This window comes from Penicillium roqueforti, assembly GCF_015533775.1.
Source record: "Penicillium roqueforti strain LCP96 04111 chromosome Unknown scaffold_21, whole genome shotgun sequence".
Taxonomy (NCBI): Eukaryota; Fungi; Ascomycota; class Eurotiomycetes; order Eurotiales; family Aspergillaceae; genus Penicillium; species Penicillium roqueforti.
The window spans coordinates 114,686-140,773 of NW_024067585.1; the positions used below are offsets into that span (position 1 = coordinate 114,686).

General features: G+C 50.6%; 9 protein-coding genes across 9 annotated transcripts; 4 read left to right on the plus strand and 5 right to left on the minus strand.

The window, feature by feature from the left end:
- Nucleotides 1-512: 512 nt before the first annotated feature.
- On the plus strand, nucleotides 513-5,019 carry eaf1 (MYB and HSA domain protein; the record flags this gene model as incomplete). Its single annotated transcript, XM_039075120.1, has 5 exons — nucleotides 513-556; nucleotides 638-766; nucleotides 860-3,660; nucleotides 3,724-3,881; nucleotides 3,937-5,019. 5 exons carry the CDS (start codon nucleotides 513-515, stop codon nucleotides 5,017-5,019), a joined length of 4,215 nt encoding a protein of 1,404 aa, XP_038926820.1.
- A 1,037-nt stretch (nucleotides 5,020-6,056) lies between these two features.
- Nucleotides 6,057-6,812, minus strand: LCP9604111_7123 (DUF4419 domain-containing protein; the record flags this gene model as incomplete). Its single annotated transcript, XM_039075121.1, has 1 exon — nucleotides 6,057-6,812. One exon carries the CDS (start codon nucleotides 6,810-6,812, stop codon nucleotides 6,057-6,059), a length of 756 nt encoding a protein of 251 aa, XP_038926821.1.
- Nucleotides 6,813-8,783: 1,971 nt separating this feature from the next.
- On the plus strand, nucleotides 8,784-10,382 carry spp2 (spliceosome ATPase-activating subunit SPP2; the record flags this gene model as incomplete). Its single annotated transcript, XM_039075122.1, has 1 exon — nucleotides 8,784-10,382. The coding sequence occupies one exon, from the start codon at nucleotides 8,784-8,786 to the stop codon at nucleotides 10,380-10,382; it is 1,599 nt and encodes a 532-aa protein (XP_038926822.1).
- A 292-nt stretch (nucleotides 10,383-10,674) lies between these two features.
- LCP9604111_7125 (U3 snoRNA-associated protein UTP13) lies at nucleotides 10,675-13,708 on the minus strand (the record flags this gene model as incomplete). Its single annotated transcript, XM_039075123.1, has 3 exons — nucleotides 10,675-13,391; nucleotides 13,445-13,472; nucleotides 13,535-13,708. 3 exons carry the CDS (start codon nucleotides 13,706-13,708, stop codon nucleotides 10,675-10,677), a joined length of 2,919 nt encoding a protein of 972 aa, XP_038926823.1.
- Nucleotides 13,709-14,039: 331 nt separating this feature from the next.
- LCP9604111_7126 (uncharacterized protein) lies at nucleotides 14,040-16,916 on the plus strand (the record flags this gene model as incomplete). The annotated part of the gene is made up of 4 exons (XM_039075124.1): nucleotides 14,040-14,075; nucleotides 14,323-14,679; nucleotides 14,739-14,974; nucleotides 15,029-16,916. The coding sequence occupies 4 exons, from the start codon at nucleotides 14,040-14,042 to the stop codon at nucleotides 16,914-16,916; spliced, it is 2,517 nt and encodes an 838-aa protein (XP_038926824.1).
- A 375-nt stretch (nucleotides 16,917-17,291) lies between these two features.
- Nucleotides 17,292-19,179, minus strand: LCP9604111_7127 (ubiquitin carboxyl-terminal hydrolase family protein; the record flags this gene model as incomplete). The annotated part of the gene is made up of 2 exons (XM_039075125.1): nucleotides 17,292-18,457; nucleotides 18,519-19,179. 2 exons carry the CDS (start codon nucleotides 19,177-19,179, stop codon nucleotides 17,292-17,294), a joined length of 1,827 nt encoding a protein of 608 aa, XP_038926825.1.
- A 320-nt stretch (nucleotides 19,180-19,499) lies between these two features.
- On the minus strand, nucleotides 19,500-20,563 carry pre1 (proteasome core particle subunit beta 4; the record flags this gene model as incomplete). Its single annotated transcript, XM_039075126.1, has 7 exons — nucleotides 19,500-19,577; nucleotides 19,634-19,757; nucleotides 19,826-20,075; nucleotides 20,130-20,232; nucleotides 20,274-20,287; nucleotides 20,339-20,505; nucleotides 20,559-20,563. The coding sequence occupies 7 exons, from the start codon at nucleotides 20,561-20,563 to the stop codon at nucleotides 19,500-19,502; spliced, it is 741 nt and encodes a 246-aa protein (XP_038926826.1).
- A 55-nt stretch (nucleotides 20,564-20,618) lies between these two features.
- On the plus strand, nucleotides 20,619-22,439 carry LCP9604111_7129 (ribosomal RNA-processing protein RRP9; the record flags this gene model as incomplete). Its single annotated transcript, XM_039075127.1, has 1 exon — nucleotides 20,619-22,439. The coding sequence occupies one exon, from the start codon at nucleotides 20,619-20,621 to the stop codon at nucleotides 22,437-22,439; it is 1,821 nt and encodes a 606-aa protein (XP_038926827.1).
- A 928-nt stretch (nucleotides 22,440-23,367) lies between these two features.
- Nucleotides 23,368-25,085, minus strand: LCP9604111_7130 (uncharacterized protein; the record flags this gene model as incomplete). Its single annotated transcript, XM_039075129.1, has 4 exons — nucleotides 23,368-24,657; nucleotides 24,716-24,808; nucleotides 24,870-24,989; nucleotides 25,047-25,085. 4 exons carry the CDS (start codon nucleotides 25,083-25,085, stop codon nucleotides 23,368-23,370), a joined length of 1,542 nt encoding a protein of 513 aa, XP_038926828.1.
- Nucleotides 25,086-26,088: the final 1,003 nt, after the last annotated feature.

The window sequence follows — 26,088 nt, forward strand, 5'->3', positions numbered from 1 at the left end:
CTCACCGCCATTAATATGAGGTGTCCAATATATATATGCCTGAGGCGTCACACACGCAAGCGGAGTCAGAACAATACGGTGCGTTACCAGTTGACGAAGACAGCCTTTTTTGAAACGCAGAAGTCTCTCACAACCATATTCTAGTTCAATAAGATAGAAACTATTCTTGCATTCTCTAATAGATAATAAACATTATTTTTTCATTCATCATCAAAGAGAATTCTTTTGAAGTACCAGGTACCTGGTCAAGCCGTGTATTTTTTATAGAGGGAGTGAGTAACTGGTTGTACCTAAACCAACATCTTCCCGTTCTTCCACATTTTTCATACCGCCCTGTAACCTCATTTTCACCCCCTTCGAAAAGATCCTGCTCTAGGTGCTTTTCATCGCCTCCTACCCTCCACCCATCAGTTTCATCTTTTTCGAGCGATTTTTTCCATCTGGATGACCTCGCTCGACCAGTTCCCCTTGTTCCCGCGTTAATCGGATGCTGCGTTCCGAAGCTAGACTCCATGCTCCGTGACGAGCTCCTACGATCTAAAAACGATGAGATCGCGTACGTATTAATTTTTATCGCGACGGAAATTCGATTGCGATGCCCAAAAAACGATGAATTCGTCGCTAATTTGGTGGTTAGAAACTGTTTGTCGCGCAGAAAGCGCAAGCTCAGCGCATTGTATCTAGCCACGGTCGGGTTTGGCGCGACCGAGGACGCTCATTACCACCAGAAAGAACAGGCCTTCCTTGACGCCAATGATCTCTCCAAGTAAGTCCAGTCGCTTTGATACTCTACTAGTGGGGTTCAATTTGCATTTATTTATTTTGGTTTGTAATTTCTCAATGCTGATTCCCTATCCAGAGGTCGTTATTTCGATGAAGCTACTCTTCCAACGCCAGCCCATGCGCGCGCGCCCTCACCAAGTCGAAATGCGATTCCCCCGACAACACCTGCCAGCACTAGTGCCGAACCTGTCGCCGGGGCTACTCCACCCTTAACGGTCGATGGCGTAGTTCCGAATGCGACTGAGCCTCAACAGCGCGGAACGCCCGTTCTAGACCAACCTCGGACCGCGACACCTAATCTCCCTCCTACCCCCGTGGATACAACCGGAACAAATCAGCTCTCGGTGCCAGCAATCAGCCCTAAGCTGCCAAAGGACCTCAACGTGCCACCGATCCATGTGCAGTCACTCGACGCATCGCGCCTCGACCAGAAATGTAGTGTACCGGTAACAGAAACGCCGCTTAGTGCCTACGAGCATGACGAGAATCGAGCAAAGATATCTCCCCGCGTGTCAAAGCTAGCTGCTACTGGAGTTCCATCACTGGAGATTCCCTCCAACCCTCTTCGAAAGAAAAACGAAGCACGACCCTCTCTTACCTTGGGACCATCTCACGACCAACCACCGTCACCCGCCTCCTCCACTGACCCCTACAATAATAATACACCTGTTCCCGTTGCCGTATCACCCGACACAAGCCCCGCAGAAGAAGTTACTGAGGATAATGGGACAATTGATCGCCCGGAACACAAGCATGACCGATTTGCTCATGCTCGCCCGAGCTTGGTTCCCTTGACCCCAGATGAGCAATTGCGCCTCGAAGAAGCTCAGTCGAAATCTGATAAGCCCTTGAATGATGTGGTCGCCGACATACCTTCATCGAAAGAGGTGATTGTGGAGAGCGTGGACACCGGTGCCGATACAGATCGCATGGATATCGACCAGGAACCTGCTCCCGTCTCGTCTGAAGCGAAACCATCACAAGAACCTGGGACGACTGTGCAATACTCGCTGTCACCAACCGCACAGGCCGAGGCCACTGCAGATTCCGCTGTCGAGACTCCCGTGGCTAAAAAGCCTTCTATCCCACCTACGCAACCTAGCTCAGCGCAACCAGAGCGCATGACGACTCGTGTATCATCGGGAGCTATACGACACAAGTCTGTTTCAGAGATCCTCGGAGAAACTCCTAAGAGTACCCCTCATGATAGAAGCCACGCAGCCACCCCATCTGATCAAGGCTCCCCTGATTCTGTCGCGAGAATGCGCTTCAAGGACCGGAAGGAGCGTGAGAAGGAGAGAAGCCGACTATCCACTGTTGTTTTTCCCAAGCAGCCAACTCAGCAGGAGAAAGCCGACTCTATGGAGCTGACGCACCGAGATATGGATGCAGTTGCCAAGCTGAATGAGGAGCAAGACTATCTTTTCACGTTATTTTTGAACAGAGCATACGCTCCTCCCCGAGGAACAAACCTCAATACTCTGCTGGCGTCTGCGCATAAGACTTTGAGCACTAGCAATCATCTGCTTGAATACCAAGAACAGATGGATTGCCGTACTCTCCGGCGCATCTATGCTCTTCAGAATGCCAATCGATGGCCATTGCGACAATTAAAACGCTCCGTTGAACCTCCTCGCCAGGGAACACATTGGGACGTTGTTTTAGATCATATGAAGTGGATGCGAACCGACTTCCGGGAGGAGAGAAAGTGGAAGATTGCTGCTGCAAAGAGTTGTGCCGATTGGTGCGCAGAATATGTCAACAGCGACGTGGAACATCGCACCTTACTTCGTGTTCAAGCAAAGATTCCAGCGTCAACTCTGGCGGAAAAAAATCCCTCTAAGGCTGGTCTCAGCCCATCTTCCGACGTTGGTGATGAAATGTTTGGTGTTTCTCACCCCACTCCAGATCTCATCCCATCCGCCGAAGAGGAATCAGTCAGTGATGGATTCAATGATGAGCCTCGGCATGATATTCACGACACCGTCGCTCCTGCTGCTATTTTCTCCTTGGGCTCGGATGAGTTCAACTTCTCAATTGACATGACCCCCGCCGCTGAAAAGCTGTTGGAGGAACTGCCAATATATGGACCACTCCAAATCCCCCAAGGCACGAACACACCGGTATTCAAAGTCTCCCCTGACGCAGTTTGGAAAACGGAACTGCTACCAGTGTCGAAATTTGCATCGGCGAAGATTAGCTTCCACGATGACGAGCGTCCTCGCAAACGGAGTCGATATGATTACTCCCAGTATGGCAATGATGCGGACAATCGCATCACCGAATTGGCACCTGAGCAGACAAATGTCGCGCTGTTCCGACCAGAGAACAAGCCCATTCGTGATCGGATTCACCCTGGTCATCAATTCCGGCCTCCGACTGAACACCCCATGCCTTCTGTTGGTTTCTTTGAATCACGTTCGTCCTCACAATGGACTTACGGTGAGGATGATGAACTCCGACGCTTGGTCAAGGAGTACTCTTACAACTGGTCTCTAATTTCCAGCTGTCTTACCCCATCGTCGCTCTTCACCTCTGGCGCCGAGAGACGGACTCCTTGGGAATGTTTCGAACGATGGGTAGGACTGGAAGGTCTTCCTGCAGATATGTCCAAAACTCAATACTTCCGAGCATATCACCAGAGGCTTGAGACTGCCCAGCGCACTGTTTTGGCCCAGCAACAGGCTGCCCAGCAACAGCAGCAACAACAACAGCAGCAGCAAGGCGTCAACGCTCCACCTCAGCCACCTGTCCGCCGGAGGACTACTCAGCCTCTTCGGGTTGACCGGAGACGATCTTCGAAGCATCTTGCTCTGCTTGATGCCATGCGAAAGCTGGCCAAGAAGCGAGAAACTATGCTTCAGAAACAGCAGCATGGTATGTTTGAAATAGACGCAGGTCACCTTGTGTCAAGAACTCCACTGACATTTCATCTCTTAGCTTCCCATCTCGCTTCATTGCGAAAAGCCAATGAGGCTAACCAGCCCAAGCCTCCGATCTCGTCTCCGGCTGAGTTCAGCCGGTTGAAGTACGACAGAGAGATGAAGCTGCAGGAAAGGCAGGAACAGTACCGCCAGCAAATGATTGCGCAGCAAAGAGTAAGTGGTTGTTAACGTCCCTACCTGACAGCACTGTGGCTTACCCCCCATATAGGCTACTCTCGCCGCGCAGCGTTCCGGCCAATTACCTAACCAGCAGCAAATGATGAATGTGCCGGGGCGTAACAACACCATGCCCCCAACTTCCAACCCTAGCCTACCCAGTGGGACTCCGAATGGAATGACAAATGGCATGCCCTCTAGTGCCGGTGTCAATCAAGCCCGCCCCCTTCCAATGCAGAACATGCCCAATGGCGCACAGCCCAATGGCCAGATGCCTAATGGAATGGCCATGAAGATGATGCCGCAAGCTCAAATGCAACAAACACCAGGGGCACGGCCAGGCCTGCCAATGCAAGCCTCTCCTGATAACACGCGCGTGATTCGAGAAGCCAATCGGTTGCAGGAGCAGCAGCGTCTTCTCCAGTCTCGGCAACAGCAGCAGCACCCTCAGCAGGGCCAGCAATTCCACAACCCGCAATTTGGGTCTCAGGGATCGCCGAATATGAGCATGCCGAATGTTAATGGTCCTCCTAATAACCCTGCTATGATGGCTGCCCTCCAGAACCAAGGGGGAATGCAGAGTCCGTCGTTCCATGGTAGTACACCACAAGGCGTCTCCACGCCATCACCTCGTATGGGTCAGCCCAATCCTCTTTCGAGCGGTGTTGTTCCTCAAATCAGCACTCTCCAAAGCCAGATTCAACGCACGAACCCGAATATGCCCCCCGAGCAAGTGACCAAGCTGGCCACGGATCGACTCAACCAGTATCAGCAACAGCAACAGCAACGCTTGTCCCAACAAGCAGCGATGAATGCTGCTGCAGGTAGCATCAACGCAAACTCCGTTCAGGCCAACTACCAAGTTCCCCACGAGGCTAGTTTCCAGACTCCGAACGGTGGTTCTGCAATGCAGGTCCCTCAAAACCAAGGGTTCTCTCCAATGATGCGGGTTCCCCAGCCCGTTCAACAGAACCGCGTCGGCCCGACTAGCTCACCCGCCATGAACGGTAGTGCGCCCCTGCCCAGCCGTAGCGCCACTCCTCAAAACCAGCGCAGCGGCAGTGCCCAAGCTGGCGCCGTTCAAGGTTCCAACAAGAGCCCACACGCTCCGGCAGCCCAGACCGCGACCAGCTAGGAGCTTACATGTCCTCCCTGCAATACACTTGCAAATCCTTTATTCCTCCCCACATTACCTTCATCTGTACATACTTACACCAACCCTTACGCTGATTTATTTTCTACACTTTGTCTTTCACCGTTGACTCGGATTCTTGCGCTACACCAACACCTAAACCTCCCCCATTTGTTGACCTCTACCGCATGCGTGCTCTCTATTTTTGCTTGGCTTTTTGAAAAGGATGTTCATCATTTATTTGAACTTCATATGCACTGGCTCTTTTTCACCAAGTGCTGCTCTGAATTCTGAATTCCGGGCTTTGGTTTGTATCATTGGGAATAGGCGAAACTGGGGCGGACGAATTACTCTAGGAATTGAGATGAATTGTATGATTAGTTAGGATTTTTTTTTCCCACCATATTTCTATGTAGTTTAATTTCAATTTGTAACTCTGAGAGTTATACCACTGATAGCGCCAAACCCCGTCCTTCCACCTGTCTCGCCGACTACTTGCAGTCCTCATTTATATGACTTGCTTTTCTAATTACTTGGCCAGACCCTCATGTGAGCTCCCGATTTTATTTGTGAAGACATCAAGGAGCGAGTTGAAATTAGAACTTATCCAGAGAGAACTTTGACTAAACTACATCCCGTCAAAGACGTATTGCTCCAAAGCTAGACTATTTCCTATTCAAGTGAGGATATAACACACAAAGTAAGGGAAGTATAGGTTTATTGTGCCTGTATCTCTTGGCTACTCTCAATCTTGATTTGAGACAACCCTGCGAACTAGCCCTGGGGATTTCTGAATATTGCAATATGAATACTCCGAACGAAAGCGAAATTCAAATAGAAACAACCGACTGACCCAATGACTTACTTCACTTGTCTTGTCTGGCCAACGACCAATCCAATACCCTAGGTGGTTTGGGAACTGGTTTCTTTTTGGCACGCTTTGGCTTCTTCTTTTCATACATCAACCACCCGGACACCGGCTGAATCGAATCAAGTCCAGGTTGCCCAGTGGGAATGGCCGCGTTACAGCGCTTCATCTGTTAGTTATTTTCCACGAAATATGGAAGGGTTCGCCGGTAATCATGGCCTCCAGAACCATCTAGCATCGCTCCACTCGAAGTGGCTTGTATGCCGATCAACCCGGCCAACATCACAGCGTCGAATTCGTGTCCAAGATTATTAACTAGAACCGGCACAGAGACATAGCCCAGAGGGACTTTCTCTGTGTCTACGCAGCGTGACAAAGCCTCATCAAGACCGAACTTCGTGTCTCGTATCTTAAAGTCTTGCGAGGATACTGGAAAGATTGACTCTGGGTGAAGCAACTTTCCATCATTACTCCAGAAACAAAAGACCGATATCCAGCCTGTCAGATAGGTTGGCCTGCTAGCCCCGCCTCTTCTGTCCGCACATTTGCTCCAGAAGCTCAGTACATCCGGTGCTTCAGGGTTGTCGAAGGCAGCAACGAAGTTGTTAAGAACCGGTCGAAGAAGCTGAGCAAATCGAGCAGGCTCATCCCCTAGGTGAGCTAGCTGATCAAGCTTCGTTGCCATAAGTGCCCAGTCCTCACGCTGGCCGAGTAAAGTGACAGACGGAATTCCGCACCGGATGGTAAATTGGTATGAGAAATACTTCTGTGTAGAGCCTATCATCAATATAGCTGCCACCACCTCATCGGATGCAGTCGTGGTACTAAAGGCTGGCATAATCCAGTTCCGTAGCTCCGGATTCACAATATGCTCTTCCATTAGTTTGGTCATATCCAACGCCATTTCACCAAAGTCCACAGTGTCCATGGCATCATTTGTGATAATGTTTAGGTGTACTGAATCCTTACGCGAGACGAATAGATGTCGCAGTTCCTCGGAATGTGCTACTATGAAGAAACTGAGCTGCGACAGAATGGTAAACCAAACATCTTCGGGCCGGAGTATAAGGTTGTGGTGATGACTATATGCGTTGAACACGGCCCAGACGAAGCCATTTTCGGATGCGGAGATGTGGGATGTGTCCAAGAAGTCTTTGGCAAATGAGTTCCCGATCAACTTTTTGCCGTCGCTATGCTCTTTTGGACAGGATTTTTCGAAGAGCTCTTCGACCTTGGCTATCCTCTGGAGTCCCCATGCACGCGGTGGATTTTTGGTTGTTGTAAAAGTAATAGGCAATTTGTCGTTGCGGAGGATGAAGCTTAAAGGATCGAAAGGAATCAGAGAAAATAGGTCGAGTACTTACTTACTAACCTAGAGCATAAGAACGAATAACTACGTAACCTTTTAAAATCTACTCCGTAGATTAATGCAGTATTCTATAAACAACCGAGTTATTGCGTATTCTAGCTTCTAGTATCTCCCAAATGGTAAGAAGTTGACGAAGTATTCTACTCTCTTTATTTCCTAGAGGCAAGCAGTGAAAGATCACTGACCGAGAGCAGATCGCTGATGTTCGTACTGCCATCTTTCGCTAATACCGAACGTTCGCTCTCTTCTAGATGCCGTAGAAGCTTTTTGATGCTTTCTGCCCGGCCACTTACATGCAGGATGTTGCCAACGGCAGCATGCAGCTGTAGGTACTGGACTTCAGGAAGAGGAAAGCGACCGTCGTGACTAGTCAATGTGACAATCCTGTCTTCGTAATAGTACACCGAAATCCATCTCGCCGAAGACAGTTTCGGCTAAGTCGCTCTTGTTCAGTTCGAATTCCTGGTGTGATACCGAAGGATTTGAGGTCTTCAACCGAATCGTCAAAGCTAATATGGGGGGAGGAAGTGATAACAGGCCGTCTTCCCACTCGTAGACAGAAGAGGACCCAGCATCAATGCTGGCAGCTAGTTGGCCGAGTTCATCATCGTTGTGGCAGCCGGAACATCCTCTGACAAATTGACCTGCCCATCCGAGGGGAGGTATTTGAAGCAAGGCTCAAGGAATTTCTTCGTATCGGTGTTGAGCGCTTGGTAGCTTGCGAGGGTCGCCTCCCAAGGCTAATTTTGCCTCGGCATAGGTAGAGAAGCCGACGGATGAAACAGCAGGGCTGAGACTACTACTATCATCTTGCGACAGCGACATTGTGCGCGACAGGTGGCAAGGGACCTTATATAGTCTGCCACATGGATAGTGGGGTGGTCGTGGCGGGTGAGGATTGGGGCGAGCCGCACTCCTAGCCAATGATCCTCATCGCTACCTGAGATCTACCGGTTTTGTTGGTTTTCAGAGCCTTCTGGCGAGTACACCATATTCAGACTGAAAAGAGAGTAAGAAAGTGATGAGGGCTGAGTGACGTGAGATGGCTTGAAAGAGTAAAAGGTAATGCCATTGTGGACGTAAGAGAGATATCAGGCGTCTCTTTTGATGTCTTTTTTGATGTCTTTCTGTGTGTTTTCTGGGGATCTTTTCCCCATGTCACCATAGCCAGAAGAGTACGGAGTAAGAGGTGCTGAGTCCTGACTTTTTGATGTCTGTTTTCACCTACTGGCAAAATCGAAGTGCATAAGGCGGTGAGATCGTCGTCCAGGCAGTGGGCGGTCAAGGGGCCAGCTGGACAGCATTCCGCCAGGCAAATATTCACCAATAAGAAACTTAGCACGGCGGGCGGTATAGCAGTTCAGAAGGCGGTAGCACAGGTGTTAAAACATTCCTAGCGCACCGCCGTCTATACCAATTTAGCCGCGCGCCTCCAATTTTGCCACCGCCCATGAGCTAGTATCAATTGCTCCTCGAGGTCTTGCTTCCCTATTAAGCACTCCATTTGTTTCAAATCAAAGTACCATCGCAATGTCTACGTGCGACAATAATGAGGGCGGAAAACCGCCCTCCAAACCAATCTCTATATCTTTATCTAGTTCAAAGGGTCCTTCGAAAAAGACCGGTTTCAACCTCCAATCCTCAAATCGCGGCCGTTCCACAACTTCTACAACAAACGGCCAGTCACTGCCTCGGCGACCTCACCAGCTCGGCGACGCTGATGAGTCCGACGAAGATGAAGCCCCCCCGGTCCACGAGGAAATCTCAGGATTCGACATTCACACAGGCGTCGCCATTGCCGCGGACGGACAGACAGTAACGGGTGCGAAGAAGCCACTGATCATCCCCGTCACGAGCAAGAACAACTGGCGCGACCGGGCGGGAGTCAATGTGAAGAAAGGCAAGAAGAATTTGCTGCCTAGCGAGGTACAGGCTATGCAGGAAGCGCAAAAGAACGGACAAGCACCCCCCGGAGTGCCCACAGTAGAGACAGATACGCCCAGCGTGGCGTACGGGTTGAGCTATGCACAGCAGTCAGCAGACCAGGCAGTTACTGGCGCAGCACTGAACGAAGACCAGGCCATGCCTGATGCGAAACCCGTCGAGACCAAGCCTCTCACCGACGACCAGATTGCTATGCAGGCGCTGATTCGAGAAACCAACGGGGAGGTAGAACGTAGGTCAGACCTTGTGATTGAGTCTGCTACAAAGGACGAAGAACCAGTTCACTACAGCGAGCTCGGATCCTTCCGAACAGATGTGGCATCCCGGCCCGAGCCTGCTACTTTGGACGCCTACAATGCCATTCCCGTCGAGGAATTCGGCGCCGCGCTATTACGAGGAATGGGCTGGAAGGAAGGTCAAACTATCGGACGAGGAAACTACAGCAGTGCCACAGCTGCAGACAAGGCGAAAAACCCCCGTGTTCCAGAACGACGACCTGGGTTCCTCGGCATTGGCGCGAAGGATTCATCCGGCGGTAAGGGAGCTGAAACCGAGCTAGGAGCTTGGGGAAAGTCGGCTATGCGCAAGGCGTCAAGGAAACAGGGGGAGGAGAACGATAAGGCCGAGGGTGTGTACATGCCTATCACGATGCGGAATAAGAAAACCGGCGAGCATCTCACCGAAGCGGAACTCGCTGCGCTACAAAAGGAGGCCAAGTCCAAGCCTCCCAAGGAAGACGATTGGCGCGAGCGACGGGATCGCAACCTTGAGAAGAGCGGTCGGGACAAGGATGGAGACCGGGAATACCGCAAACGCGACTACGACGATGAGGAGGATCGTTCTCGCCGGAAGACTGGGTCCTCGCGACGTGACCGTGACCGCAGTCGGTCTAGTGGCCGCCAATCTTCTAGCCGTTCCTCTCGATATAACGATGACGATAAAAGCAGACGGGATGACCGTTCCTATCGGGATCGAGACCACGGCCGGGACCGTCGGCGGGACCGTGATGATGATAAGGACGATCGAAGGAGAGACGGAGAGCGAGAGAGAGACAAGGACCGCAGCCATCGATCTCGAGATGAGAGATACAGCAGCTCGCGGCACTCGTCTCACTCATCACGGAACGACAGAGACCGAGACCGAGATCGTGATCGCGACTCTCGTCGAAGCCATCGCGATGATTAGGGGCTAGATTTTTTGGCGAAAGATTAAGGGTATTGAGGCCTTTGTACACGACCAATTGCTGTTTCTTTGGAGATACATATTCCCTCCATCTAGTTATTTTACCATGAGACTCAACCAAAAGAGATACCCTGAACAGTCAAATCAAAATATATATGGCTTTGGCCAAAGAACACTTTCCATGATACACTGTTCAATTCTATAAAGAGATGGCTTTTATCCTTCCCACCCATGGTACTCCAAGAACGAAAGCGCCAAATTCAATGTACAAACGGGGCAAAAGGCTAAAGCCAGACTATGCTTCCAACATAATAACGTCCTTCTCATGCTCTCCCTCGTCGCTGACATTGCCCACAGTCAAATCACGAAGACCACCAAGTCCAACGCCACCATCCATCTCACCGAGAACCCACTCAACCAGGTAGCTGTCATCGACCAGCTCCTCAACTCGCCGGTAGTGCCTCTCAGTGTACGCAGCCAGCGCCTGGAGAATATCCTTCAGACCAGCCGCGGCACGACCCTCCTTCCCGCGGACGGACTGGGTCGCAAGCTCCACGAAAGTGGACGCGGGGTAAGAGCGGAACAGAGCATACAAAATGCGCTGTGACACGCGCGAGGTGCGTGCATTGGTGTTCCAGTCCCGGAGACGGAGCAGGAGAGTGCGCAGATTGGCAGGGTCCAAGTTCTGCAGGACCTCATCGATGGACGGGTTACCGGACAGACTGGCCGCAGAGCGCTCGCGGTCCTCGGCCGGGAGGGTTGGGTCGTCTGCGGTGTTGATGGCGGAGGTGAAGAGCGAGAGCAATCTACCCGGGTGGTTGAGTTGCAGGGCCAGGGTGATGGCTTCACGGTAGGCACCGGCGCGGATGTAGTTCTGCAGTTCTTGGTCCTGTTCGACGCGAGCAGAACTGGCGTTGACAGCGGCTGTGTAGGTGGATGATGTCGTATCAGTCCAGAAGGTCACTGTTGCGTCGGCAGAACCGGAGGCAAGGGCGTAGGGAGTGGTGTTGAACTTGGAGGAGATTGGCTTCACGTCTGCGCGTGAGCCGGACGGAGTTGGGCTGGCTAGCGCCCAGACTCGGTCGATGTGGTTGTCTAGGGTGGTTTCGAGTTCGCCTGTGTAGGGGGACCATATCTTGACCAGACCGTCTGCGGCCGCGGAGGCGATAAGGGGATGGTCTTGGGTGGCGTTTTTGCGTGCTGTTGTGGCCTCTTCGTCATCCTCGTCATCATCGGTTTGGTTGTTCGAGACCTGCGGGGGTGGGAGCCAGAGGACTTTGAGAACACTGTTGGTATGACCCTCGAAAGTCAAGAGACAGCTGTAGTCAGACAGACTCCACAGTTTGACGGTCTTGTCACCAGAGCCTGTGACTGCTAGGCCACGGCTTGTGCTAGTACGTGAATCTGAGTTGATGATCGGTGTGCCCTGCGGGGCGAATCGCACCGACCAAACACCTCGCTTATGGCCACGGAGGACACCAACCGACGAGCCTTCGTCGGCGGCCCAGATCTTCACGGTGCGATCTTGTGATGCTGAGGCAAATAGCTCGGACGTAGAATCGACATCAATAGCATTAATATCTTTTTCGTGAGCCTTGCGAGTATAGACGGCCTTAGGATAGTGTGGCTTTTCTTCTGTCAGTGGAGCTAACTTGCTTGTATCCCATCGCTTGATTGTGCGATCTTGCGAGCCAGTGATTAAAAATGCTGGTGGGTGGTTCAAGGGGTCGTTATATGCGGCACTGCCAACAGGAGGTGGCACACGCGGCAAGGCGATTGCTCCCAACGATTCGGCGTGGCCAGTGAATATAGCAAAGCAAGTATAAGAGGATGTCTTTGGGTCAATACGCCAAAGACGGGCTGTATTGTCTTTGGCACCAGTTGCTAGCCAGTGTCCTGACCAATCTGCATCAATGCAAATGATAATATCGTCGTGGCCTTCCAGGTGTGTGACATCAGCACCGAAATACTCCTCTCCCTGATTTGAGGGTCGGTCTTCCGAGGGAGCAACCGAAACTACACGAATGCTCTCGGTGTTGGTGGCCAAAGCAAGCATAGATCGATCAGGCCCAATGTAAGCCAGATCAATGATCTCGTCGTCATTGCCGGAAATACGGCGGATAATCGCCAAAGGCTTCAAAGTTGACCCTGGCTTATAATCAGACAGCGACTCGAGCGAGTGGAGCCGAAGAGTCTGATCCGCATGAACTGTAAGGACAAAAGGCAAACCAGGGGAATACTGGATAGCGACGACGCTTTCGAACTCCTCGCCAGCCTCTTGTTCCTCTGTGATCTCACTTCCACGATTGCAGTCCCAAACTCGCAATTTGCCATTTTCTCCACCTATAACGCACAGACTGCTATCCGCAATGAAAGCCGCAGCTTCCACGCTCTCCAAAACAGGAATGATTCTGCGAGTCTTCCAAGTACGCGCATCCCAGACGATGACAGTCTTGTCTCGGCTGGCCGAGATCAATGCGTTCTCTGACGGAGAAAAGGACAAACTGCGGACAAGTGAAACATGTGACTCGAGCGACGCAATGGACTTTCTCTTGTGCAGATCCCATACACGCATTTTGCCATCTTCACTGCCAGATGCTAGGCGGAATCCTGCAGTAGAGCCCGTACGGGCGGAGCTTTCCATATCTTCATCATCATCCTCCGCAGCTTGTTGCTTAGACTTGTTCTTTTTGGATGACTTCGCATCGCTGTCGGCAGTAGGAACCTCGAAAAAGCAAAGCGCAGAAATGACACCACCGTGACCATGGAAAGTGTGAGTGACAAAACCACCTCTGATATCCCAGACCTTGATTGAGCCATCAGCACCACCAGTGGCAAGCAGTGTACCAGTAGGATCAACAGCAATGGTCACGACGGGAGCTGTGTGAGGCTTAAGGGTTCGGAGAAGTTTTGCTTCAATGGTCTGGGAAGTCTCGTCAAAAGTTGAGAGGCCGTAGATTCGCATGGACATCGAGCGCGAGCAGACAATAGCGTGTGAGGCGGAAGGCGTGACTAGGCGAATCGTTAGTGCGCTATTCTCAATTCTCAAGGCATAGAATACTTACTGGCCAAACCTGTGACAATTTCTCCATCCTGTAGCGATTATGTGGTTAGCGCTTTGCAATTGACGAATATCCCAAGGCGACAAAACATACTCCTTCCAGGCTAGCAAGCTGGTTGCCAGTCTCCAAATCGACGATCAATGCATCTTCGCCCACGCAGCTCAGCAAGATGCGCCCACTGGCATCCAGCGCAGTGCTACCGCCGGTGTAAATGGGGCGGAGCGTACGGGACGCCTCGAAAGTGGTTTTGACGATAGCTTTCGACATGACTCTGTAATATATCGGCGTAAAAAAGCAGAATTTAGCACGCCATTGGCCAGTCGAAGAGCCGTAGAGATTGAACGATCGCAAAAAACTGCAGCTCGAGCGGGCAACTTTTTTTAATGTTTGCACTGTTTGTTTGGTGATAAGATACGGCTTCTGCCTCAGGCCAAGGGCAGCCGCATAACCACAGTAACCACATGCTCAACTGCTGGTGTTTGTCTGATTGTGCTTCATCGCCTATTACCTTTACATCTACGGGTTCCGGCAAGTTTTGCACAAATGGTGTACTAGAAGGCGATGTGACTACACCACTAGCCCAGTGACCTTGCACGACATGGGTAGACAGGCTTATTTGAACCGGCTCGCATTGGTAAGCTTCATGTTTTACTCACCAGCTTTTCCTATATTTGCAGTTGGGAAATCTTGGGTCTATGGGCTGTAATCCAACTTGTTTCAGTTCGAGAACTTTATGGCTTTCTGAAACCGAACCAGTCACCACCCGGCCTTGTCTCTTTGTTTTATCCTGATATACAAGCCCATCCCAAACGCATCTTCCCATACACGCAGAATAATGCCTAGTTACAACCGGATAGTATACCATATTGACTGATTTTAAGGGCCGGTCCCCATACGAACCTCCCGACAATGCGGCGGTTGACCCCTCCAATCCAGTTCGACGGATTTCCAACGTCCATGCAGACAATTATATGCAGCAATATGATACTCGAGGGCACCCTGTTAATCCCGAGTCTAGAACCCTCGGAAGAGAACTCCGAAGAGCAAAGAATGACATCCTTTCAACAATGGGGATTGTCGTCAGTGGAGAAGACCGAAACTCTAGCATCCCCAATGAACAACAAAAGATCAACCAGATTGCGAGTGAAAATGACTTCGGGCTGGTCATAACAACTCTCGATCAACTGTTCATCTTTTTCGGTACCTGGTGGACCTCTTCAGTCACCGGTCGAGTACAGGTAAATGCACCAAGTACCTTAGGTGTTGATTGGGCTGACATTAGAGACTTGATGTTCAGACTTACCGACATTATGCCCATTCCGCATTAGTCAGTGTCGTACAGTCTGAGAGAGACACCGCAGGGATTCTTAGCTTCTATTTTTCGGGAATTCCTGCCTGGGCAATGTCCAGTGGGTTGGCTATAGCTCGTGAAACCCCGATGAAACGGGTGTTTGTCTCTCTCCGGGACTACGTTCAATCTTTGACAGGCGACTCACTCGGTGTTCGTTCTCTTTTCGGGGTTTTTTATACAGCGTGAGTATCTCATTCGCCCGTTCGAATAGGAAACACAACTGATTACGAATAAAGGGCGAGAAATGCTGTGCTCATATTGTCTATGGAGTTCTACATGTACTCCACACTTCAATCCCTTTCCCTTGTATCCCCATATGGAATTCCTGGCGTGCAATTCCTGCTTCCCTTCAGCGGAGAATCCTTGCTACAGCTGCCACCCTTGCCCACTGATTTCTCCCCTCAGTCAATGGTGACCTCACTCGTGAAATTGTTGCTCTCCCCTGGCGCTTTAGTGTTTCTCTATGGCTACTACCTGCGACCAGAGCTTGAAGAGCGCATATATCGGTTGATCAGACGACACCTTCCGAAGCCAGCTCTTCCTGATGAACTTTCAGTCCGCGTTGCCTTTGAAGAAAATCTGATCGAGTGGGTAGTGCCCACCCTGGGCCGCAGATCAGTCGAAGAATTACACCGCGGCAAGCTCACACTATTTGAAGACATCAAGCTTGAACTGTCCATGCTTCGAATATGGGTATCATCGCTTTTTAGACCGAGATCTACCCAAACGTTAGAGCAGCAAGCTCTCTTGTCCTTTAGAGACGAAAGGATTCAAAATCTACGCAACACGATTGAGCTGTTGCGACATGAACTCGGAGAAGACAACCTTGTTTCCGATGCAGGACCAAATGATCCCGTGCCTAGACCGCCGGGGATTACTCCTAATGCCCAGGTTGCCGCTCTTGCATCACGAGCACGACCACGGCCGCAGGATGCAACGCATTTGACTCAGGCAGAATCAGTTATTGGGCTGAATCAAGTGCTTATTAACGAAGATCGTATGTCTCAATCGCCTGGGGAAATGAGCAATGACTATTTCTCCGAGATAGCTACTGCTGGACGAACGAGTCTTCTCTCGGCCACTTCAACCCCGCAGGACCAAACAGCCCCTTTGCAAAATGGTGAGGAATTTGCTATGGACCGACAGAACTCGCGGTCTAATACTCTCTTCTCTCACCCATCATCACCAGAAACATCACCTCCTACGTCGCCTCGCGTAAGAGCATCCTTGATTCACCAGAGCTCCGAAGTTATCACGATGCAGCTTGAGTTGATGGGCAATCGGAACCATCAGCCCCAGACCCAAGCTTTAAATCCCGCCCAGCTGAATGGACTGGCACGAAATGATATGTCAGGGTCAAATACAACTCCAGATGCCATGGACAGACGATCCATAGCCGAGTTCCTCGAGGCTCTGATCTTAAGTCAGGCCCAGCGTCAGGTCCATCAGCCCCCGGCAGATACGGACGGCCTCTCAAATACCAACTCCGGGCCATCCAACACAACCCCCCAAGACTTAGGTGCCTCTGAATTAGACCCTCAAAATCCGGCCCCAGAAACTCAAGCCACCAACGCTCCAGCTTTAGAGTCAATCGAGGGAGCATTAGGATCCATCGTTCAGAACATTCTCCCAGATGGCGTGGAAGAACCAAATGACGAAGAGCCCTCCAATGAATCAAACCCTGTCCCAGATAATGAAGACACTCAATCCGACAACCCCGTCCAGCCAGTCCTACCCTCTTCTTTGACTCCTGGACAACCGACAAACACATCGTCGCAAGTCCACCGCGTCACCCTTCTTTCGGCATACCCAGTGGACTCACTCGCATCTCATCTCGCTGCTGCAATCAGCGGCATCATACTCGCGCCACTTGAAGCACTATACCTTCGCTCATTGACCCGATCCTGGATTATCTCACATCCTTCCTCCATCACCCGTCTCTCAGATGTCCATCCGCTGGGTCTTTGGTTTGGCGGAAGAACTTGGCCAGATATGTATGCTTATTCCTGCCGACTCGTGCTCATGAGGGGAATGCAAATTGCGATGAGAGCGGGTATATGGGGGTTCCTTGTGGGCTCGACAATGAGGATTGGGAGGAAGTTCTGCGGCTGGGGAACCCTGTGAGGAACCCTTGTTTCTTTAAGCCGCCTAGATACCTAGGTCACTCTACCATGTTTCCTCTATTTTCTCGCACTCTGTATCTTAACCATAATATTACTTTAATCCATATGCAACATGATAGGTTGATAGTTGTTTCCATCAGTCAGGCTGAAAAATTTAGTACCAATGTGTTGTATTTCTTTTGTCTTCTGATGCAGCATTTGCGTCTACTTTACCGAACGAACAGTCGAAGATATCAAAAAAAAAAACAAAAACAAAAACATAATTTCGTCATTATTTGATGGTACATTGCATTTGCTCTCAAAAGATACATGTAAACACGTAGAAGGCAATAGCAAGTTCGCAGCCCGAGCCAACTCCTCAGATAACCATCTCAGATCATGCACGCCCCTTTCCTTTGTTCCCTGGCACCTTACGCCGCTCCCAAACCATAAGATATCCCTCACGGGCGAACAGCGTCTCGCTTTCCGCGCGCTTGACGAACAAATCCTGAATCTCAAGCCACTCTGGACCCTGCTGCTGCTTCTCTGTGGAACCGCCATTTTTGGCGCGAGTGTTCTCAGCCTCCATAGCTTTATCGTGAAGTTGGACAAGCCATGACACCTTCTCGCTGCCGCCACCTGCTCCACTGGAGGAACCGCCGGCTCCTGACGCAGAGTTAACACCCTTTTCCACAGCGTCATCCATTGCACCGGGTGCGGCGATAGCAGGATCGAGGATGATGTTTGCGACAAGATCATAGAGGATTGGATCACTTGGTGAACAAACATTTGGATTTGGCTCGACATAGGGGGACATATCCAAGGAGTGCGGAGAGGGAAAGGTGACAATGGTTGGGTTTCGCTCAGAGACAAAACGGTTCTTGCTGAAGCGCTTGATATGGAAGAAAAGGTAAGGAGGAAGAGGGTGGAGGAGACGGTGTCGGACACGGTGAGCCAGTTTCTCTGACGCCGTGTAGCCGTTATATTTGTTCAGGAGGGTAGTCAAGGGAACCTGTGGGATGATCGACTCCCGATTGGCAGATTGGAAGAGAGGTGTGGGGGGTAGGTCCAGTGTGAGAATGAGGAAAGGAGTAACCTGGCTATTGATTATGCCAGATTCAGTGAATACCAAACGGGCATTTTGGGTGTCAGAGTGAGCGGTGATAGCTTGGCTTTCGATCCGTACACGACCCTGAAATGCTGCGTGAACAACACTTGTGGGTGTTGGTGAGGGCTTCTTGGATCCTCCTAAGGCGAGGTGCAGGCAGTTCAAAAACCAGGACAAGAAGTCCACAGGATCTGCCTGGTTCGTGAGAGTGAAACGTTTCGAGGATCGTACGGCAATCTCCTGTAGTAACTCGTGCGGAGACACATGTGACCGGAACGCTTTAGGGTTCCATAGCTTGCGCACCAGCGTGCTGAAACGAAGAATTATCTCTGGTGTGCCTGGTGTGGGGAACTCGTGGAGCAGAAAGAAATTGCGAATTGGCAAAACATGTGCCAGTAGTTGAGCGACTACATTGACGTAGTCGTTGGCTTTGATGTTGTTCATACCGACAAACCCTGAAAAGAGACAATTAGCCAAAAGAGTACTTTTCCGTCCTATAATGGTAGATGCTCTTACCTGGTCTGTACTTTGACCCTGAAAGGTCCCAGGCATCATGCACTTCCTTATCGAGTTTGACCACTTGGTTTTTTGTGTAGTGTGGATCAACCACATACTTGATATCATCCAAACTCTTGTTGTTGACCTCGTATCCTTCAGGCAAAACGTAGACCTTCTTCGTGCCGATGTTGATGAAGACGTGGTGTCCAACTTCAAGGGCGTGAAAATATGCATGCGATTTCGGACCACGACCCTGGAAGTATTTGCCGCAGACGAGGCATGCGTACACATTGATGTTTGACAAAGTGACGGAGCACAGCTTCTCGAAATCGAAGTCCAAAATTTCGCGGTTGATCGTGTCGAGGTAGAGGTCGCCGTAGCCTTCCATGGGAGCGCTTTGCCGCTTCGGAGCGCTGAGTGCAGGTGCATCTTCGTCAATATCCGAGAGTCCAAGGGGATTTTCGCCCTCCTCAAGCTCCTCTCTTTCTATTTCAGCTGCTCCTTCGATATCCACGCCATTGAGATCGTCCTGTGTCAACTCTTCGCCGCTCGTGCGGTATGCGGGCACTGCGCCGTTGCGAGAATCGGGGTCGTTGCCCTCCTCGACGCGCGCCCTTTTCAAAACAGGCGAGCCAGAGGAATCTTGCTCCAAGGGGAGCTCTGCGTGTCTTTTCGACATTGTGAGATGGTTTGGATCGAAAAGTTGGTGATCCCGGGGTTCTGGACTTTCCGATAGCTCGGGATGCGACTGCGTTGCAAACAAGTCAAACACCCAGGCCAATGCCAAGCTGTGTACGTTCTACTCCGTATACAAACTACTGTTCATTTTGATTATAGGACTGTATTTGCCTATTACTTATCCAAGATTATCTAGGAATCTACTCCTTACTTGACCTCCGAGCTTGCTACAGCCTAAATCATGCCGACCGTTGGATTATCCCGGAATCAAAGAAAAACGTCGTAAGATGTGATACAACAAACCCCGTCGTTTGTCGACCTTCAAGCACTCCGGACCACCTTATCATTATCCACGGGGACTTCTTGCACGCCATCCTTTGTCACGACCTTCACTAGCATCTGTAGATAATTGTGTCAGAATAACGGATTTGCTCATGGCGTTTGAAAGAACTTACCCCCTTGTAGTCAAAGGGTAGTCGGCGCTTCAGCTCGTCTGTGCACAGGGTGAGGAGCGCAAGGCCCTCCTCGAGGGAGCAGTCGGGATGGTGATGTTTGTCAAGGATGGAGAGGCAGTAGTATCTAGCGAAGTCAGCATCAGTGATCTCTTGCCTGGAGTTTCGTCCGTCATAGCAGGCCATGAAACATACTGGGCATAGCCGTGGGCAGCATATGGTAGGGGCGCCAGCGACGCTAGGTAATCAATCCAGTACAGGTGAGGCTTCTCAGTGACCGGATCTATACCACCTAGCAGCAGGTTTACTGTGTAGGGACTCCGTGACCGCAAGCTGCGCGCCAATTCTCCACGGACGAAATTGGCAACGGCGGAGGGACTGAGCTCAGTATCATTGCGCATGCTGTAGAGTGCAGCGTTGGCTTGGATGTATTCGGCAAATTGAACTAACATAGGTATATCATTAGCATCTTGTTTGTCTCATCGGAGAAGCTACATACCGGTATCTCCAGACTCGCCAGAGAAAGCCATCAATGTGTTCTTGTTCAACTGTCGTGTCTTATCATCCTCAGCCTTCAGAACTGTCGGGCCTCTCATTGCAGCCTTGGATGCAGCAAGAATGACGAAGTCCTTGCCGGCGATACCCAAAAGAACCTCCCTAGCAAACTGTTAGTGACGTTTTGTATCGACGAGATGACCATAAACTTACATGTTTGCGGTATGAGAGATAAAAGAAGAATTACAAGCAAGCAGATGATCAGAGAAGGCGAAGGGGAGTAGTGGTCAAGTGAGGAGGACCGCGCGGTGAGCTTGACGCCTGGAGCTCCCGTGAGGTCAGCTACCCGCTGAGTCAGCCGCCGCTTAGCGCTTTTTTTTCTGCCAAAAAAAAGTTGAAGTTTTGATCTCCGCAGTCCGAGTCTTTCGAGAACGCCATAGATTCAATTTCTTTATACAGAGATCAAGCACCGACAGGCTTGACAAAAGTCGCCATGTCGTCCTTTTTTACTGTACCCAATTCCCAGCGCAAGAGGAAGAGAGACGACCGCGCCGGAGCCCCAGGATCAAAAAAGCGAGGCGTAGATGCCAAAACCGACGGTGGTCGACGCACCAAAGACAGAGAGGAATCGATCTCGGGCAGTGACTTGGACGAGGATGCCGCAATTGATACAGCAGAGTCAGGAGACGAGAGTGGATCGGACTCTGAAGATGGCGAGACCGCGGCGGATCGAAGATTGAAACTCGCTGAACGCTACCTGAGTAACATCCAAGAAGAAGTCGACGAAGCTGGATTTGATGCCGCGGATATCGACCGAGACTTGATTGCGGAACGATTGAAGAAGGACGTCGACGAATTTAAAGGACGGACGTTCCGTCAAATCGCAGCGAAACTATCCGTTCCCACGGCGCCCCATTCCTTTTTCCGCTCAGATACCCAGTCAAACACCGCTATCGCAGTCCACCCGCCATTTGTTTACATTGTTTCCAAAGATAAAACTTTGACCAAGTGGGAATTGGCTACACCCAGTGTACCAGACTCTACAGAATTGAACGGCGATAATGATACTTCCAAGCGGGCTCCGCGCCCCCAGCGCAAGAAGCCCAAGCGTGTGAAGTACGCTCGGGGTATGCGCAAAGTTGGCGAATCAGGCGAGGATCAAGGACATACAGGAAGCATCATATCTGTTGCTGTCTCGCCTTCTGGAAAATTCTTGGCCACCGGTGGAACGGACAATAAGCTTATCATCTGGGATGCAGAGACTTTGACGCCAAGCAAGACCTTTTTGCACCACAGGGACTCGGTTTGCAGCTTGTCTTTTGCACGCCATATCTCGGCGATGAGTTCTGGAGAGCAGTTGTTCTCCGGTTCGTACGACCGCACAATTAAGACATGGTCCATCAGCGGAGCTGGCCACGCGTATGTCGAAACGCTCTTCGGCCACCAGGATCATGTCACCGGAGTTGCTGCCATGACCATTGACGAATGTATCAGTGTTGGTGCTCGGGATCGTACCGCCCGCTTATGGAAGGTTGTCGAGGAAACACAGCTCGTGTTCCGGGGCGGCGCCTCCAGAAATGCCCCTTACCACGAGAGCAACATCGACTGTATTGCCCCCCTCCCACCCACTCACTTCGTCACTGGCTCAGATTCCGGCTCCCTCTGCCTTTGGTCTGTCCACAAGAAGAAGCCACTCTACACCGTTCGTCTTGCTCACGGCTTGGACCCGATCCCCCCTCTGGATGTGTTATCACCCGAGTTAGACGAGGCGACTGCCGCCCACAACACGCGCCACATGCGCCCAATGCCTCGCTGGATCACTGCACTCGCTACTCTACCGGGTACAGACGTTGTCCTCAGTGGCAGCTGGGATGGTTTCATCCGCGCATGGCGCGTCTCAGAAGATAAAAAGACACTTATCGCTCTGGGACCCATCGGTGCAGGCTTACCCGGTACCGTGACACCAACAGACATGCCCTCGCAGCAACTCAAACAGACCCTGGCTCTTGATACCACCCCTGTGGCTGATCAAAAGGAGCCAGAGCCATTGATCAAGGGTGTCATCAACGGCATCGCGGTCTTTGAACGACGCCCTGAATCCGATATGCCTGGAGCTGAAATAAAAAAGTCCGAGACCGAGCACGAACCTCGTGGTTTGTCCATCATCGCCGCTGTCGGCAAGGAACACCGATTGGCTCGCTGGAAGTGCTTCACCAACAATTTCTACGAGGGCGCCACTTCGGGAGGCCGCAATGGGGCTGTTGTCTTCGAAGTTCCGTTTGCTACTAATGACACCGTGAAGGCTGATGTATAAATTTTGTTCATAATCTTCTTGTCTCGATCTTGGTCATTGGCCGAGGATAAAATGGGGAGCGTTGCTCGGGGTCAGGTGTATTTGGAGTCACATCTGTGTATTTTACCATTTTGCATATGTATCGAATTTCTTCGGTGCATTGAAGTATTTCAATCATATCCCCCTTTCAAGCAACATTGTCCCTGAAGTTTACACTTCGTGATTAGGGTAAACGATCTGAAAAGGTGCATAGGTACCCGTTTATAACCTTGCTTCCCTCCAATATTGCAACGTGCGTTATTTCAACAACCGATAACCAAAGACTCCTACGACTTGCCTCCGTGATGTTGAGATGTTTGCTGGCCGTGCTTGTCAGTTTACTTCGCTTGTGGATAGGGTATCCACCAGGTGGGTCAGTGGTAAATCTATTTGTCTACTCTGGATGGACTCGTGGACTGTTGTAGGGACATGTGGTTATCAAAGCAATATGAGCAATAACAATACTCAGCAAGCCAGTAAGCTTTATTAATTCGGCGAGGGATTAGAATATGAGAATCAAGGATTTAATACGGTAAAGCCCGGTGTCTTTTTCATAAACTTTGTGGTCACTCTTCAGTTAGTGCCAAGAGACTAGGTTCGTCGACTTCACTGGGAAAGGGCAACAAAAGATCAAGATCGAACCGAAGACGGATAAGTAGGGGTATTGTATTCGTGGAATATGGCCGAGCCAATAAGAAACGAAACATGAAGGGTCCAGCCATTGAAGGCAGCAGAAGAGAAAAAAGAAAGAGAAAAAGTCGCCCTTTTGATATCAAAATGAAGACAAAACGCCAGCCATGTCCACTCTCCTGTTATCATTACCCAAGCGCCGCGCTGAAGTCGAAAGGAAACATTAAGTAGGCCGATGAAATGCGAAAGCAGATGCCGCGTCGGCGGTTGGAAGATTTTTTTAATATGGAGAGAATCTGGCCCGTCGCCTCTGTGTAGCTCTTCTCACTGGGCCGACAGGCTGATCTTCGTCGGAGTCATCGACGGGGATCGCATTGTGAGCAGTGGTCCCATGTGGGATAGGACGGCGCGCACCGGGTCTAGCAGGCCTAATAGGCGGCGAAGATTCCTCTTCCTCGGATGAGTCCGGAATTGTTTCAGGTGGAGGCCTCGCTGCAAGCCATGAAGCATCGTTGGGGGCTCGGAACCGTTGTGGATATTGTGGATTGGCTTGACGAGGCCGTGTAGTCTGAATTACGTCTTCGTCGGATTCATCCGAGTCTTCATCGACCATCTCCCTGTCGTCCGAATCCTCTGAGACTTCCTCTTCCACCTCTTCATCAGAGGAGGCATCGGCATCAAAGTAAGGTGTGGTGGTTCTGTAATTGAGCGCAGTCGGTATTGAATGGCGGCCACCCTCAGCATCATCCACAACGGTGCCTGTGGAACGGTCTGATTCCGATTCATACATATCGCCACTCCCGAGATGATGGGCTTCGCTTTCAATGAACGAACTCGTGGGCAGATGGTCATCAATGAATGAGTCTGACTCGTCATACTCATTCTCCTCCTCCTCCTCTTCTTCTTCGTCATCTTCTTCGTCGTATTCACTTCCATTGGTGTTACCTGAAGCGAGATAGTTGTCATGATTCACTGGGAGCGGCGGGCCCAGTGGGATCATGGGAGGTCCATGTAACAAGTTCTCAAGCCGGTCGAAAAGCTGCCGGTCAGCACCTGGATGCCAGTTAGGACGCCTAGGGAAGGTAGGCCCGTAATAGTGAAGCGCAAAGTTGCCCCAGACGCCATCCTGGTCTTCAATCTCATCCAAGTGGTCAGACTCCCCTAGCTCGCCATCGCCCTCGCCCTCGTCCTCATTCTCGTCCTCACCCTCACCCCCATCCATACCATCATCCATCGAGTCTAGGTCGGTCTCACTGTAGTCGGCCGAATCACTGTCATCTGTCTCAGAATCTGGCCGATACTGATAGCCACATGATGCGCAATCGTATCCTTCAAGTTCCCACGAGCAGTGTGGACATCGAACCACTCCGTCTTCGGGGTCAGGTTTGGGTGGGGGATCTTTGGGCTTGAAAAGACCTCCGAACAGACCTCCTTCGGTTGGATGATTGTTGGCCTTGTCCTGGTCTAGTCTTTCTGCTTCGTCCTTTTGGTTTTTTGTATGCTCTGTAGTCGTTTCTCCTTTGTCTAAAAGCTCAGCTCGACCTGTGAAAATCTGCACAACGGCTCGAACCTGTAACACGAGAGATATGTCAGATACAATGAAATGATTGAAGATTATCAAAACTCACCAGATAAGCTGGTGCTGGCTGGGTTTTGACGGGTGCCCGGCAATCCGGGCATGTTCGCTTTGATCTTCCACCAGCAAACCATGACGATAGACACTATATGAAGAATTATGGTCAGCGAAGAGAATTCACGACAGAACAAGTAGAAAGGACTCACTGAGTAGCAGAAAGTATGCCCGCAAGCGATTGTAAACGGTTCGTAAAGGGGACGGATGCATATACCACACTGTATCAGAGTGCGAATATCATCGACATGGCCTTGAAGAGTGTTGACCAGCTAGATTACGCGCGTGAGTTTTTAGGTCACTTGAATCAGATGCGGGACTTGTCTTACTCCCGATGCCTCAGCCCCAGAACCACTTCTAGCTGCCATTTTGACCTTCTAGGGCTCGTCGAGAGCTGTGGTTTCCACACTAGGAGCGTGGCCCATCAACCGAAGTGCGTTTAAGGCGTATTGGGGTGATGCGCGTGTGTCAACAGGTACGGTGGGGGTCCCGGAAGGTAAAAGTTTCGCGAAGTGGCAAGGTGTGATCAACAGATTTTCGCAGAGACGAACGCTAGGAAATCGAGGAACACAGGCGAGGATAGCGTGACGGTCTGAGATTGAGAGAAAGACACCGGGAAGAGCAATAATATGATCCAGATTCTTTAAGTGAGAGGGCAGGTGTTTTGTGGCCTCAGGCAGCCATCACATAATCATGAGGAAGGGGGCGGCGCTTCGAGCTGGCAACTTTGGAAGTGACTCGTCACTTTCTTTTATCGATGGTCCTTATGTGACAGTCACTTCTTTGGGACTTCTGGCGCTTGTTTAAAGGTTATTTATTGTGAAAATAGTCTGCGTGACAAGTGCAACTATACCTCTCTTACAGGTGAGAGACTTTTCTACATGAATGAAGCCTCAGCAGGTCTTATAACACAAAGATGTTACCCTTGTCTTGACTTCCTTTTTACCTTTATTGTTGGTTTGAAATCAGGTGAGCCAATAGATAATTATTTCTATTCAATAATATAGCTGATCGAAGCATATATACCTCACTTGACATATACATCTCGCACCAACCGGTTCACTCCCTCGACAGTCTCCGAGGCACTCACAAAGACTCCATGCAGCATCATTCAAGTCGAAGCCTTTGCTTGAACTCGAGGCCTTTTATATTTTTAACATCTGATTAACTTGGAGAGAACATTCATTTCATATCATATCATTATCCAAGCGATTGCCTGCATCTCTTGAGATCTTCTTGAGTAAAAACCAACATACAACTTCAATTTCCTGACGAAGATTAAAGCACTAAATCATGACCCGAAGCCCCAAACGAGGCTTGCAAGACCAAAATGAACAATCATATCGTTCAAAATCAATGATCATCTCATCG